The following is a 15,099-nucleotide window of genomic DNA, read 5'->3' as shown; positions in this document are numbered from 1 at the left end:
AAGGCCCATATTACAATCGTACATACAATATGTAAATTTCAGTGTAAAAGTGCATCCTTTTTCTTTTATACTGCATAACTTTTATTTTATTTCGTCTTTTTCTAGTACCTGATTGTTCTTCCCCCAATATTGTTGCACACAGAATAAAAAAAGGCTGGCTTTACTCAAGTTACATAGATGTTGAATAATTGCATATCGTGAAAATGGGTCATAGCACTAGTCCGAACGTTCATTGGTTCGAATGTTCAATAAAGTATATAGTGTACCAGCAATAAAGTAAAGTTCATCAGAGGCATGTGCATATGGTTTTTAGAACCAATGAACCTTCAGATAATTGAGACGCCCATGTGAAAAAAGTATCAAATTATCTGTCTGTGAAATATTTCTCACTGAGCTGTTAGAAAACTATGGTGATTTAACAGCCGCCCTCTATGTATCATTACATGGGAATCATTATTAAGAGACATGATATTGTCAGTTGCTATTCAGCAGTCTTAATAAGAAAGCAAATATAAAAACTGTGATAATGTTTATATATTCATTCCCTTGCTACTTTCTCACATTTTTTAATTTATTTATTTTTTTTTTTGAGGGGGCGGGGGAGGAATGGGGGTTTTAACACAACGACAAGGATGAAAATATGTTCCCAATGTATCACCTAAAGAGATTTTTGCTATGTAACTAATCAAACTTTAATCCTCCTTTCCTGACACTCGCTATGACTCCATAACAATCAGGGAACATTAGAAAGTCCTTAACACATGCTAAACCAATGCTTTTTCAAATTCTGGCATCCCTTCCAACTCAATTCTCACAATGACTTTTGGATTGTCTAGATGTTAAACTGTCCAGATTGTTTAATTTTACTGAGAATCATCAGGAGGTAGTCAATTAATTTTTTGTGACATGTATTTATGGTATTTGTTAAAATATGATCAAAAAGTATTACTTGTCCTCAGATAAATTCAACAAGAAGTGGTTTATGTACCTAATGTGTGTTTAAAATTCATCACTAAGTCCACCCCTCTCTCCCATCCAGTTTAAGATGTTCATGGAGGTCAATAAAGTACACATGCTTTGCTTGTGTTGTCTTCCCATTTGTAATTTCTGCCAGGATGTAGTTTGTCCCAATGTCATGTTCATATTTCCTACCATTTGTCTGACACCCATTGAAGATTTGCAAAATTAAATTTGTACCTGCCCAAATTTTATTTTTAAAAGTTTTTTTTTTTGTGAGTTTTACTACTGATTAAAGGACCCAAGATTTCACAACTGTCTGGTAAAATTTGGTTTTTACATTGAAGTCAACCAACTGGAGTTACTGCTCTATCAGTAGGGCTGTAAAGAAAGGGCAAGTTTCAGCTTTTGCAAGTTGCCCAAGGAAAAAAAGGAAGTAATGACTGACTTGTATTAAAAGTGTAACACAGATTCGCAAGAAGATCCACTGTGAAGTAAGGGTCACTGTTGTCTAATAAACAACTAACAGACCCAAATTACATTCATTTTCATTACAGTCTGCCTTTGATGATGGATTCAAGTATGTTTTCAAGGTCGACATCTTACATTTTCAAACGCTGGGGGGAAAGACTAATAACACTTCGGTTAACAATAATCTTTGACATGTCATAAAGTGTTATCAGTTGCTTTACACTGCTTTGTTCAGGTCTAATTGGATTCTGGATTGCTGGAAGAAGCAATTATATGGAACTTGTTAAGTAACAAATTTGAACTACTCCCTTTTCATCACCACAGTGAGAAAAGAAAATTCCTGCTTATTACAGTATGCAGAGTTAAACCATCACTGGAAGGTTAAAATCTATAATTGGTTTGTGCATCAGTAATGTTCTGTGAATGCAAACTGCTAATAATCGTGTTCAGCAATTTATGCAAGTGGTGATGTGTCTATGCCACAGTGAAAAGTATCTTCTGCAAAGTACATTGTCAAAATAAAACAAAAATGTGACCTGCTTCTCTTTGAACACATTTTCAAACTAAAAACCAAATTAAAAAACAAACAAAACCAAACATGGATAAGTGTTGTTTCATTTATTCCCATTCAGAAGGGTCATTACAGTATTCTCAAAATAGAGAAATAGCCTTAATAGACAACTCTCAAAATAGTGGTGCAAGCTCTCTTAAGCAGATGCTGTGCCCACTTCTGATCTGTCTGATGTTCAAAATATTCTGCTAAAGAGAGCTTACATCGGATTAGTTGTGAAAAGTCTGCTGAATAATACACACCTCAACTCGTAGTCTGCTACTCTAGAAGCCCCATTTTTTATTCATATATATATATTTCATTACTTGAGCATTTTTTTACAAAGTACTATTCATTATAATAAGTATAAAATGGTGTTTAAGCAGATAAATATCCCTCATGCTAATCATGAAGGGAGACCTCAAGCCATTCCTCTGATCCTCATTTAAATCTCACAGCTGATCTACAATGTAGGTTTTCATGTTCTCCAATCACTTCAGTATGTTAGTCAGTCATTAAATAAAAGGTCTCCTACAGCTACTGCTCAGTCTTCTTAACTTTTGAACTCAAGTTCTTAAGCTTCTACAATGCACCCCAACCCAGCATAGTTTTAATAATTTGCATTCAATTTCATTATAGCCCTTATACATACACTAAAACACCCCAACATGTACTTTGGGTAAATGTGTTGCTTTCTATAGAGATAGTTTATGATCAGTAAGTGTTTCACATTTACAAGTGCAAAGTGCAGCATCATACAAAAGGAGACATGTACAGCCATATACATAAGACATATCTCAAGCTTTTTTTAATCGCGTACAGTGGAAATATACATACAAAAGATACACAAATACTTGATCACTTTGCCCTCTAACTGTCAGACAACCCCCTGTATCTGACAGTAGAGGGTTCACGACCAAATGAATCAACACAAAGTTGTCAGGATCTGACAGAAGATAGATCTACAAACAAGCTGTGGTGTCATCATTCACTACCTACACCCCACACCTAGATCTAACACAGTTCATATAATTGGTAAAGATTTAACAAGCATAATAATATGGCATCAAATAGGAGACTGGTGAACTACTAGTTCTATTTCAATTTTTTCCTTTCATCCATTAATAAAACTTTACTGTTATAACTGTTATGTGTAGTTCTTTCCCCCTTTAACAGTGCAGATGTTGCTTCCAAGGAGCTGGGTGCCATGATAACTTTTAAGCAGGCATCAAACATGTAATCCTTTGCTGCTTACAAGTCACTTTCTCCATACAGTGCTGTGGAGAAGGAAGTGTAGTCAAGAGCTCCTTTGGTGCTGTCGACTCCGGAGTATGGTGCCATTCTCTGGATACAGTATTCAGCCTGGTCTGGAGGCAACTCTGTACGCAGGATTTCCGCTGTGATGTAAGGCTAAAGAAAGGATAAAATATTGATGAGCCCCTTATGCTGAGCCATATTAAGATACTTAAATGCTGTTTTATTAAGCCCTACTTTTTTTCTTAATCAAGACATGAACTAAATGCCAATTTTATTAGAAGACCAAAGAATGAAAATTTTGTTTTTACATGTCCTTTGTGTAAAGCTTTGGCAACCAATTCTTATTAAATAAGAAGTTTATTAATACACAGCAACCAAAAGGTTGAAGTTGTACATAAACTGGATTAAAATAAAACTTACAAATTTACATAAAATAAAGGATTTACAATAAGACCATTGTCACCAAAATGAGTTCGAAAATAAACAAAGCACAAACCTCTCAAAGTTTGATAAAAGCAAAGGGGATAAAAAAAAATGTTCGGTTCCAAATTTTGGTACACTAAAATTTGACTGGCTATACCTTTGTTTTCTGTGTGGTGTGCAGGTTAATAGGTAATTCAGCTTGTCTCTGTCATTTTTTTGATTTTCACAAAGAATGATTCACAGAGTTCTATGCGCTGCTCTTTTAGAGTAACAAACTTTGCTTTGACTCTGGCCTCAGCCTATGGTAACTCAGGGAATATAATTTTAAGTGACCTTGACCAGATGGATTCTACTGTATTGCATTGATCAATGGTTAATCTGGGGTGCCACACAGGGCAAGCATAAAAATGATGTATGTACTGATTCAAAATGTTGTGAATTTTATATCTTCAAAACAACTTTGTACAAGGAATAAAGGTGCCTGATTGTGAAACAATATCTTACTTTATCTCCAGCTAAGATCTTGAAGGACTGCATGACCTGCTCAGCAGTATCGGTGTCAGTAGTCTCGCGGGTCATAAAGTCAAGGAAGGCATCGAATGTCACTCTACCAGTGCCATTTGGATCTACTATGGACATAATACGCTGGAAGTCTGCTTCACCCTGGAAGTAAATAAAATAGGCATCATTATAAAATGGAAGACCCTAATAGTATTTTATACAATAATAAAAAATTTATACATAGAAATTTTATTCAAGATCCGAGGCACAGTAGTATGAACAGGAAATAGTCACTGGGAGAGGGCAGGGGTGGGGAACTACTGTCTGATGTCTATCACTTTGACAGAATAGTCTTAAATCTTTTAGTATCTTAACTCAAAATCAGACTCTTTAATGCCTCTATTAGTCAAAAACAACATGGTTTTAAAAGGAAAAGGGTGAAATACGATCACCAAATATTCCAGTCTTTTCCTAGAATGTAAACTCAAAATCGGACGTTTTAATTCCTGCCAGCAATAAATATGAATACAATAGCTCTTGTAATGCTTCTAAGCCAGATACTCATGAACATTTATCCATTTACTAATATGATACTGAATATGACCAGAGCAACTATTGCTGTTTTACATAACCACTGTGTTGTCGCAACTCTAAGGGTCACTGAAAGTTTAGAACAAGAAGTTTCTCCATTGTCACAATTTGCAAAGATATGAATACGACAAGAAAGTTGCTGCTAAAAATGGAAAGAAACAATGAATGATACATGCAATCGCCTTGGGGAGGGGAGGGGAGGGCAATTTTTCTCACAGCTTACCTGTCTATCATCCCTGATGTTATAACCTAAGCTAATAAGACAGGCCTTGAACTCTTTGCCCTCCAGAGAGCGGGTGCGATTCTTGTCGAAGTGATTGAAAGACTTCCTGAACTCCTCCATTTGTTCCTGGCTGATGCCCTTGGAGTCTCTGGTCATGATCTAAAACAGAGATTGATGAGAAGGGTGAAAGCAGCATAGGTTTTATCGTAATATCATCATGCATATATGTGATATTTCTACAATTATGGTACACCCATTTGGCAATTTTAATACAATGTAATTTGCCAGACAATTTTATAATTTGGTTTTAAAACTTAATAATTGCTGTAATTCACTTTCATAAGTTTTTTAAGATTAAGGTTTAACATCATCTAAGCTCCATTACTAAACAGTTAACATACATTTTTTTTTCAAATTTTCAAAATGAAGGAATTAAGGATTAAGTATTAACAAAGAATGAGGATATAGTAACAAAACACCAAAACTGTTGCTTCCCATCAAAATAAAACAAACACCTTTATTCCTTGGCATAACAGAAAAAAATTAGTAGCAATCCACTGTCTCACCTGATTCTCCACTTCATTGATATTTCTGGCAATAGATGTCACCAGCTGCTCCCAGCCCACACGCAGGGTCTAAAATGGTACACATTCATTAGTGCCATTTCAATAATAATAATAATATTATTATTATTATTATTATTATTATTATAGGCAAAAACAAATGGAAACAAGTTTAAAATATTCATTTGAAAACTTTAAATAAAGACATTTATAGTGTTTCTAATGCAATCTTGTGAAAAATTTTCACCTATTTTTTTTGCTGTCTTCAAACTTCAAAACTCCATTGTTCTCAAGTGTACTCATTAAAAGAATATATTGTGGACAGTACAATATATGTCAAGTCATTTAAAATACATCAAACTCAACATATCAAACTTATCCCATTTATTTACAGAATCATAACTGTATTCCTACTTACTTCCATGGTGTATTGTGTAAATCTGTTGTCAAATATCATAGCTTCTTGTACTTCCTGAAATAATGATTTAAATCATCTTGTTAATCTTTTTTTTATTTCCTACAAATTTACATACAGTAAAGACACTTGATCAAATCATGTGAAATATTTAATTTGCTTTTCAAAATGTGACAAGTAAATGACAGAAGTTAAAAGAACCATAAAGCAAACATGGTGTAACTGACCATCAAGCTTCCAAATACAAGCACTGTGCAGCAGTCTTTAAAACTCTACACATTAATTAAAAAGTGTATATATATTGTTTACGAATCAAAACAATGCACACCTGATTGTATCTCTCCAATTCATCCATGTTAGGTCTGAAGGCAAGAACATTCTCTTCGTACGACTTGAGCCTCTGCATCTGTTGTTCCAAGGACTCCTTTGTGTTCATGCCCACCGATGCCACCGCATCAAGATGCTTCTCGATCCAGGGACCGACCACATTGGCTTTATTTGCAAACTGATTGCGCAGGCGATCATTGTTACGTTGGCGCAGCATTTCCTGGTGGAGGGTCTGGTCACGCTGTGGCACCAAGAGTTTCACTTCCTCCCATTTGGATGCAATGTCCTGGTAACAGAGAATTGTGGATGTTTTTTAGCCACATGATTATCTGTTATTCAGGGATATTGGGACAACAACCATGGGGAACTATCACTACATACACTACTCACAGTTGACTATTGTATAGACATTAACCATGACACATAAGACTACATACATGCTGTATTTATACACAACACAATTATTGTTTTATCTAAAGATGTAGGTGTAAATGGGTCACACATATTTTGCTCACCTTCATTTAATTCTAATTGCCGATTTTTCATAACAGAACATATTTTAATACAAATAATTATAATTTCAAACAAGTTAGTAGAAATTGTTACTTTAAATATCTAATAATTACAAAGATAAAAAATGTACAGGCTATTAAATGCACTGCTTAAAGTTCAACATAGAAACAAATTCACGTGCACTTGGTATTATATGTTGGTGAATATTCAAAGTCATTTTATGGCCATGGCCTCTTTTGAAAGTTCCGAAGATCCAGAAAAAAATTTTTTTGCACTGATCAATCACTAATTTCAACGAGTGATTGAATTAAGTATGTTCATGTTGATTCTAATCAGTGCATGTGAGAAGCACGTCAAAAAAAAAACAACAACAATAGAAATGCAAACCCTATGAATGAAGCATACACATATTACGAAGATGAATACCCATTTGAACATGGCCAAAATGTTAGTTTGTAAAATTTTTGCACTACAACAACCCCTGTGAGACATTTTATCATTTAATTCCCCCCTCCCCATTTCCAGATTTGATCAGAAATGAGGCAGAATACAAATAATGTTTACAAACAGATTTATGTGCATACTTGCTATATTCAGAGAAAAAAATATCAAAGAAATACCCCACTGGTGAAAATATCTTTTGTATTAATTTTTATGCTTAGAATACTGATCAACTGATGCTTTCATATACTTCTCTCAAGACATATCCACACTAATTTCACTGGATGTAAAAGCATTGCCGATAAACAGCGAAAGCATTATGTGCCATATTGTGTGCCAGTCTGTTTTTCTTTTCGTTAATACATGGTATAAGATTTGTAAAATAGCATCTATATTTTCATTCAAAAGTTAGCACCTACTTTTTCCATTCTTTTGAAGAAAATTCCCCTCACAGTTCCCATCAAAATTTGTAATTGGCAATATATGTTTCAAAGTTAAACCAATTAAAAATATATATCGGCTTGAAAACCAAATTGTTCTCTCAGTGGTTATTTCTTTAATATTCGCTGGAGATAAAATATATATGTGTGTTAGCAATGTTAAAAAGGTGATTAGCATATCTAAACTACAGCTAAACAAGCACAAAATGGCAGCTCTGCACCACTCCAATTACCATGCATTCTGACTCCGCGTCAGATGATTGTTCACTTTGAGTACCAACCTCCTGCAAGGCCAAGGCAAAGAAAGAAAAACATAACATAGTTGTGAAGATCAGAGCAAGGTCAGGGTCACAGGTCAAGGTCACTATGGCTGTCATGTTCATGATTAGCAGCCATGTTTACAGAGGTACAAGTTATTCAATAAAAGGGGGTTGTAAATCCCCAAGCAATGCTATCATCAAACCTCAAGGCAAATGAATATTTATGTGATATTTGTTTCAATTCCAGCATTCCAATGTCACTCAATAACTAAACAAGCTTGATTAAATTTTTAACAAATTGGGCATCTATCTAAAGTATTGGGAATCAAAGTGGCAAGCACACTAGACAAGATCAGATACTGTGTAATTGTATTCCAAAAGCAATCTGGGTGGATCATATAAAGAATAAATATATAATTATATTAACATGTACAAATGAATGTGTATGGGTGTGTACAGGCATAGGAATAAAAAGGAGGCTAAATCATAAAAACAAACATTGCACTATGCAAAGCATCCCAAGCTGTAAAAAATCTGACCAATATACCCAATCTTAAATTATGAATTTCTATATAAGTTCTCTTGAGATACAATATTTGCCTAAATTATGTATAAATAAATTTTAGTTCAATTAATATAAAAAACAAACAGACTTTTTATTTTAATTCAGTCAAATTCAAAAACGTATGAAAAATGAGTCTTTCAAGAATAACAACAAAATATCTTTCAAATCATACCTCTGCTTATTTAAAATAAATCTAAAAATTTCATAATAATTGCAAACAAAAATGTCATTGTGAAAGAATTCATTACCTTGAGAATATAAAAATGCACAACACAATGACAAATTTTCAAAAGGAAAATCTCAGGAAATCTTTAAAGATATTTTTTCCTAAATGATGTCAGAAAACAATTTTTTAGGGAAATCGGAATAGTTTTTTACTTTTCTCAAGGTGAAACAATGTAGCTCAAGAGAATTCACCAACCCCTCCATTGTAAACATATTGAAATCTTGATATTTCTACTGCCGTACACGGCACATAACATAACAAAACAGAACAGAACAAAGCAAAAAGAGAGTAAAAATATTAACACATTTGAAAAGCCATATGACCTCAACAACACAAGAAATAATCTCCTGTCAAAACAAATTAAATAGTTTTATAATTATATCAAATGAAGTGCAGTTGACCTATGTGCTCAAAAGTTTAAATGTCATATGGCTTTCCCAATGACAAATTGGGCAACAAGAAGCTTGTGGGGACACTAAATTTCACAAGTCTCACCTTAGCAGACAGTGTGGTGTAAGGGTTTTCTGGCAACACCAAGTCATACTGCTGGCACATACGAGTCACCTCGGTCACCAGCCCAATGATGGAGTTGAATTCCTTGTCTGCCTCTCCAAGGGTTTGCTTGAACTGTTCATGGGCATCTATCAACCCCTAGATGAAAGCAAAGTTGTTATTATTTTTTAATATGAAAAGACCACTTTCAAATTAAAATGTACAACTTAAAATCTCTACCTTAGTGCATTATACAGTTGAAAATGATGTTAATAGCCCCTTTAACACAACAACAAAGTTTTTTTAGCTGATAACTCATCAAACTTTCAGCTGTCATATATTTTGATCGAAGAGACTTTTCAGTGGAAAAGTATGCCATGTTACAACAAGGCAGCAAAGCTGTCAAATGTACAGACAAAAAGCAGGAAATAACTATGCACAAAATAGGCTACTGTCAATTCTGATGCAAAAGTACATTATGTTAAACTGCAAATTCAACATCAAATTTTAATTATGCTCAACAGGTAATACCAATGTAAGTAAAACGTGTAACAAGCATAAGGCTTCAGGCCCATGGGAGTTCAAGTTCACACTTTGAAAATGTATAACTTCCAGAAAAAGAAGCCAATAAGACTACTTTTCCAACTCAGGCTGCATTTTAGTCCTGCATTTTTTTTTTTTTTTTTTTTTTTTTTTTGAACATTTGGTTATCATAAGTAACATGGTTTTCCCATAATGGTCATCATGGCAGCAGCACCCATAATTGTTTTCTTCTATTCTGATGCAATATTACATATTGGTTAACAGCATAATGACCGTCAATTTTTAATAATAAAATATACCTATCATGGATTTTCAGAAAATGTGACTAGCATGGGTCTTCAAGCATGTAGAACTTCAAAGTCACAACTTGAAAATGCCAAAATGTAAACAAGACAGCACTGTTCTGAAATGTTTTTTTTTTCCATTTTTAACAATTTTTAACATAAAACAAAATTAACAGCTTACTGCCATTTTTATATAATCAACTAAGAAAATTCACGAGATGGGAAAATATCAATAGAGCAGTGTTAAATGTCCAATTTCTTCCATTCTGAGATTCTGAACATAGTGAATGATTGAATCTGACAAACTGCAATGATATGAGTTTATTTCCATTTTTGAAACTTTATTACACAATACACGATAACAAATTAACCATCATTTTTACAAAATCAACTAACAATGTTGTAAAGATGCAGGAAATGTCAAAAAAAAAAAAAAACACTTTTAATATCTTATTAATTAAATAATGAAACTGTTAACATGCCTAAGAATTGAATCTGAGGAAATGTGAAAAAACAACATAACTTCTAAAATAATGGCCCGATTATGCTGATTTTTTAACTCAACCTGCGTTTAAGCAGGATTGACCACTCCTGTGAGTTTAATGACAATTGGCCTGTCTGTTTTTCGTATATTGTGTTTACAGTGTTGCATATATGCTGAAAAGTGAAAAAAAAAAGCATAACTACTAAAATAGTGGCCTGATCATGCCGATTTTCAAACTTGACCTGCGTTTTAGTAAGATAGATTACTCCTGTGAGTTTCATGACAACAGGCCTATCGGTTTTCCTTGAAATGTGTTTACAGTGTTGCATATATGCTGAAAAGTGAAAAAAAAGCATAACTTCTACAATAATGGCCCGATCATGCTGATTTTCGAACTTGACCTGCATTTTATGAATATTCATCAGCTCTGTAAATATAAAGCCAGAGTAAAACTGCCTTCCACTTATCGTGTTTACAATGAAAGTGCACGGCCCCGGCGCCAGCGATGACGGCGACGACAGACGCAGGTGATGGCAATATGTACAGACACATCTATATATATATTTACTGTACTGTTTGAGAACAGTAAGTGACATGGTTTTTCTTAAATGGTCATCATGGGAGCAGTGCCCATAATAGGTTTTTTTCAAATTTTGATGCAATATTACATAATGTTTAACAGCATAATGACCATCAATTTTTAATAATAAAATATTAGTATCATGGATGTTCAGAAAATGTGACTAGCAAAGGTCTTCAGGCCCATGGAACTTCAAAGTCACAACTTGAAAACGCCAAAATGTAAACAAGACAGCACTGTTCTGAAATGTTTTTTTTTTTCCATTCTTAACAATTTTTAACACAAAACAAAATTAACAGTTTACTGCCATTTTTATATGATCAACTAAGAAAATTGATGAGATGGGAAAAATATCAATAAAGCAGTGTTAAATGTCCAATTTCTTCCATTCTGAGATTCTGAACATAGTGAATGATTGAATCTGACAAACTGCAATGATATGAGTTTATTTCCATTTTTGACACTTTATTACACAATACATAATAACAAGTTTACAATCATTTTTACAAAATCAACTAACAATGTTGTAAAGATGCAGGAAATGTCAAACAAAAACTTTTACGTTTCTTATTAGTTTAATAATGAGACTGTTAACATGCCTAAGAATTGAATCTAGGAAATGTGAAAAATATGCTGAAAAGTGAAAAAACAGCATAACTTCTACAATAATGGCCCGATCATGCTGATTTTCGAACTTGACCTGCGTTTTATGAATATTCATCAGCTCTGTAAATATAAAGCCAAAAAGTAAAACTGCCCTCCACTTATCGTGTTTACAAGGAAAGTGCACGGCGCCGGCATCGGCATCGGCATCGGCATCGGCATCGGCATCGGCGACGGCATCGGCGACGACAGACGCAGGTGATGGCAATATGTACAGACACATCTGTGTCTGTACATAAAAACTATTTATATTACTCGTGTTCTTTTCAAAAGACAGGCATAACCATGTAAGAGCTTTATACATTTCAAATAAAGACAAAGACTCAATACGATTTTTGCATCCCTCTAACCTGGATTTCTTCAGTGGTATGCACAATAAACATGTCCACCAGGTCCTCCTTTGCCCCATCCATCCAGTTGTTAAAAGGCTGAAATTTAAATTACAATACTTGATTTAATTTCTTTATATACAACTAAACCTGATTTCAGTACTTATGTATGCAATAGTGCAAAATTCAATTCCATATCTAAAAACTTTCACTTTAACATGTGTTTGCATCAAATTTACTTTCAGTGCCATATTTTTTTTTCAAAATCAAAATAATGAATAAGGGGTAAATAACCTGCCCCAAACAAATAAAATTCAACTGATCCCTAGATGAGTATATTTTTGAACAAGTGTTCCTTAAAACTCCTAGCTACATATAATACTTACAGCAGCTCTTTTGGCAAATTCAAGGTGAAGTGTATCAATTCTCTCCAAAATTCTTTCAGCCTCCTTTAATGGAAGATAAAAATATAACATATTGAATAGTAATTGTTTAAATCCTTTAGTTATTATCGAGACAATATTTGACTTCTACCTATTAAACCCCACAAGTGGAAATTATATGTAAGTGTAATTTTTCAGGCCTAATCATAACATGAATGCCAGTACTCAACATTATTCAAAGGTACCTACTAAATTACATCATTTCTCTGATCAGTGAGACCTTACAATAAATGCTGCAGTCGTCGGCCAAATTTCAAACATCATACTTGCGTTTGTCTTTTATTAATACTTTCAAGTGTCTGAGTAAGTATTTCAAACATCATATTTGTGTTTGTCTTTCATTAATACTTTCAAGTGTCTGAGCAGTTATAGATCGAGGAGACAAATACATTAGAGAAGATTAAAAATATTGTAAGTCATAATATATGGAATACTTAGATGCAAACATTACCTCTAAAGCTGACCTTCTCCTTTGTGTTAGAGTACCTAAGGCATCCCATTGGTCACAAATGCGCTAAAACAAAATTAATAAAACTGAAATGAAATATGATAAATCAAAGGTTGCCAATTTTAAGTTTCGTATAAGAATTTCCTTTTTGCTGGATGATAAATGTGAAATTACAAAATTTATCTATTTTACTTAAATAAAATAAGTCCTTAATTTGTATACAATTTTACAAATAGCACAAAGGTTAAGAGTTTGAATAAGATACAGTGCTGCATGGAAAGAGGGTAAGTTTTAAAAGATATGACCATACCTGACACCTTGCGTTTACAGATGGCGAATCATGGTAATCCAAGGTGCTAAAAATAATGAAACAGAGATAATGATTATGATACAGTGGCATGTGATCACTTGACATAACATTTTACTGAAATTGTTTTGAACAGTACTCATAGAACACATGAATTTGTACAGATCTTCTTTTAAACATGTGAGCAAATTTTTGGAAATAACATTAATATCTCTAGCATCTGACTGCCTTGAGTCAAAGATGCTTACAATGTTGGTTTTGGGTAACATAGGAGTTGAGCTTGTCCACAAGCTTTCATTTTTAGACCTTTTCTTATTTCAAAACAGCTTACTACAATAATCAAAGAGTTTTATCATTGATGCCTTAGCTTTAAGAACTTGACTTTCTTAAATATTCCAACTTTCTCTTCTTTGGGTAAAAACTTACTTCAGTTCTGATGCAATAGCAGCGATCTGTTCTACTCTGTCCTGATGAGCTGCCAGGTCGCTTTCAAATGCTTCGTGTTTCTTCTTCATGGCCTTCAGCTCATTCAGTCGACATTTCTTGAAATCCTGGCTTTGCAACATGTCTTCCTTTCCAAAGGCCCATTCTTCATGAATGTCACACTTGTGCTTGAACTTCTGAGCCAAATGGTCAAGGCGTTCCAGTCTAAATAGTCAAATTAACTTGTAAATATTGTTTTGGCAAAATGAACAAGAAGACCGGAGAGGCAATCCCACCTACTGGGTGTGTGCTACCAGTGGTCAAGATGTTCAATTCTAAAGTATCAAATTTACTTCATATATTATCTTGACAATGTCTTTTTTTCTTACAAAAACTAAATAAATAAATAAATATGAATTAAGATGGATTATGGATGGAGCACAGTCGACATAAACTTCTTGATATCATGATTATAAAAAAGAAATTTTGTATTTAATGAAAAAACATACTGGAAGTAGACAGTGAATCTAAAATATGAAATGTAAAACAAAGGAAATTTCACACAACTTTTTTTTGGGGGGGAAATATATATATACTACCTCTGCAGTTCAGAAAGAAGCCATTCCTCAAATCCCTTCTCTGCCCCTTCAAGACCCTTCCAAGCATTAGCAATATCGGAGACCATTTTGCCTTCTGTGGGGAGATAAGCAGGTCTGTTGCTGAGGCGCAATCTAGTTTGTAAGGTATTGAAGGTGGTTTCCAGCCTCGCTTTCTCCTCCAACTTGGGAGGTTTGTACTTTCTTCTGTAATCACGGAATTCTTCTAATTTCTTCTGTGTCCCTGGCAAAGTGTTGTCTGTGTGTCTGTTCTCCAGCCAGGGAGTGGTGCGTCGGATCCACTCCAGCAACTAAAAACGCAATGATATCTCAAAATTAGGTGCCCTCATTTTTTTTCTCTTCGTATACATATGTAATATTAAGCATATCATTTGACTAATATTTTGCCAATACAGATCTATTTATAACTGATGCCATAAGTGAAAATGTATTGAATATAATTTTTTTCAAACTCTTTCATAACAAAACATAATAATACAGTAGCAATGCTTTCAGTTCCTCAATATCATTCCTATACTTACATCACTGGCCATTCTTTCATATTCCTCCATGAGTCTTTCATTCTCCTGGTTGACTTTCAACACTTTACAGATACGGTTAGCTGCAGTCTCAGCCTAAAATCAAAAGATGGTTGCTATTACCTCCAAATACTCTTTTGCAGAAAATCATACAATTTAAAATTTTCTCGTCAAAAAAGGTGTTCTTTCAATCAAACTAGGATACATAGTTTTACAAATTCATGGAGCAGGATAAAATGGATAAT

The 15,099-nt window shown here is 33.9% G+C and overlaps 1 protein-coding gene across 4 annotated transcripts in view; it reads right to left on the bottom strand.

The window, feature by feature from the left end:
* Positions 1–2,031: 2,031 nt before the first annotated feature.
* Positions 2,032–15,099, bottom strand: part of LOC106156043 (alpha-actinin, sarcomeric) — a 34,614-nt gene continuing 21,546 nt past the window's right edge. For 2 of the 4 annotated variants that reach the window (XM_013531121.2, XM_013531123.2), the window contains exons 8-22: positions 14,858–14,950; positions 14,319–14,626; positions 13,723–13,944; positions 13,300–13,345; positions 12,993–13,055; positions 12,485–12,547; positions 12,120–12,197; positions 9,219–9,374; positions 7,906–7,956; positions 6,280–6,564; positions 5,955–6,008; positions 5,540–5,608; positions 4,974–5,132; positions 4,163–4,321; positions 2,032–3,388 (exon numbers count right to left, since the gene is read on the bottom strand). In XM_013531121.2, coding sequence (XP_013386575.1) covers positions 3,230–3,388; positions 4,163–4,321; positions 4,974–5,132; positions 5,540–5,608; positions 5,955–6,008; positions 6,280–6,564; positions 7,906–7,956; positions 9,219–9,374; positions 12,120–12,197; positions 12,485–12,547; positions 12,993–13,055; positions 13,300–13,345; positions 13,723–13,944; positions 14,319–14,626; positions 14,858–14,950 — 1,965 coding nt within the window. In that variant the 3' untranslated portion in view covers positions 2,032–3,229. The remainder of the gene's footprint in view (positions 3,389–4,162; positions 4,322–4,973; positions 5,133–5,539; positions 5,609–5,954; positions 6,009–6,279; positions 6,565–7,905; positions 7,957–9,218; positions 9,375–12,119; positions 12,198–12,484; positions 12,548–12,992; positions 13,056–13,299; positions 13,346–13,722; positions 13,945–14,318; positions 14,627–14,857; positions 14,951–15,099) is intronic. The other 2 variants (XM_013531124.2, XM_013531125.2) reach the window with 1 other exon arrangement.

The sequence above is a fragment of the Lingula anatina genome, chromosome 2, assembly GCF_051362555.1.
Source record: "Lingula anatina isolate TDL-2025a chromosome 2, LinAna3.0, whole genome shotgun sequence".
Classification (NCBI taxonomy): domain Eukaryota; kingdom Metazoa; phylum Brachiopoda; class Lingulata; order Lingulida; family Lingulidae; genus Lingula; species Lingula anatina.
Note: the sequence above shows the minus strand (reverse complement) of the source record. Positions and strands in the feature narration are given on the sequence as shown.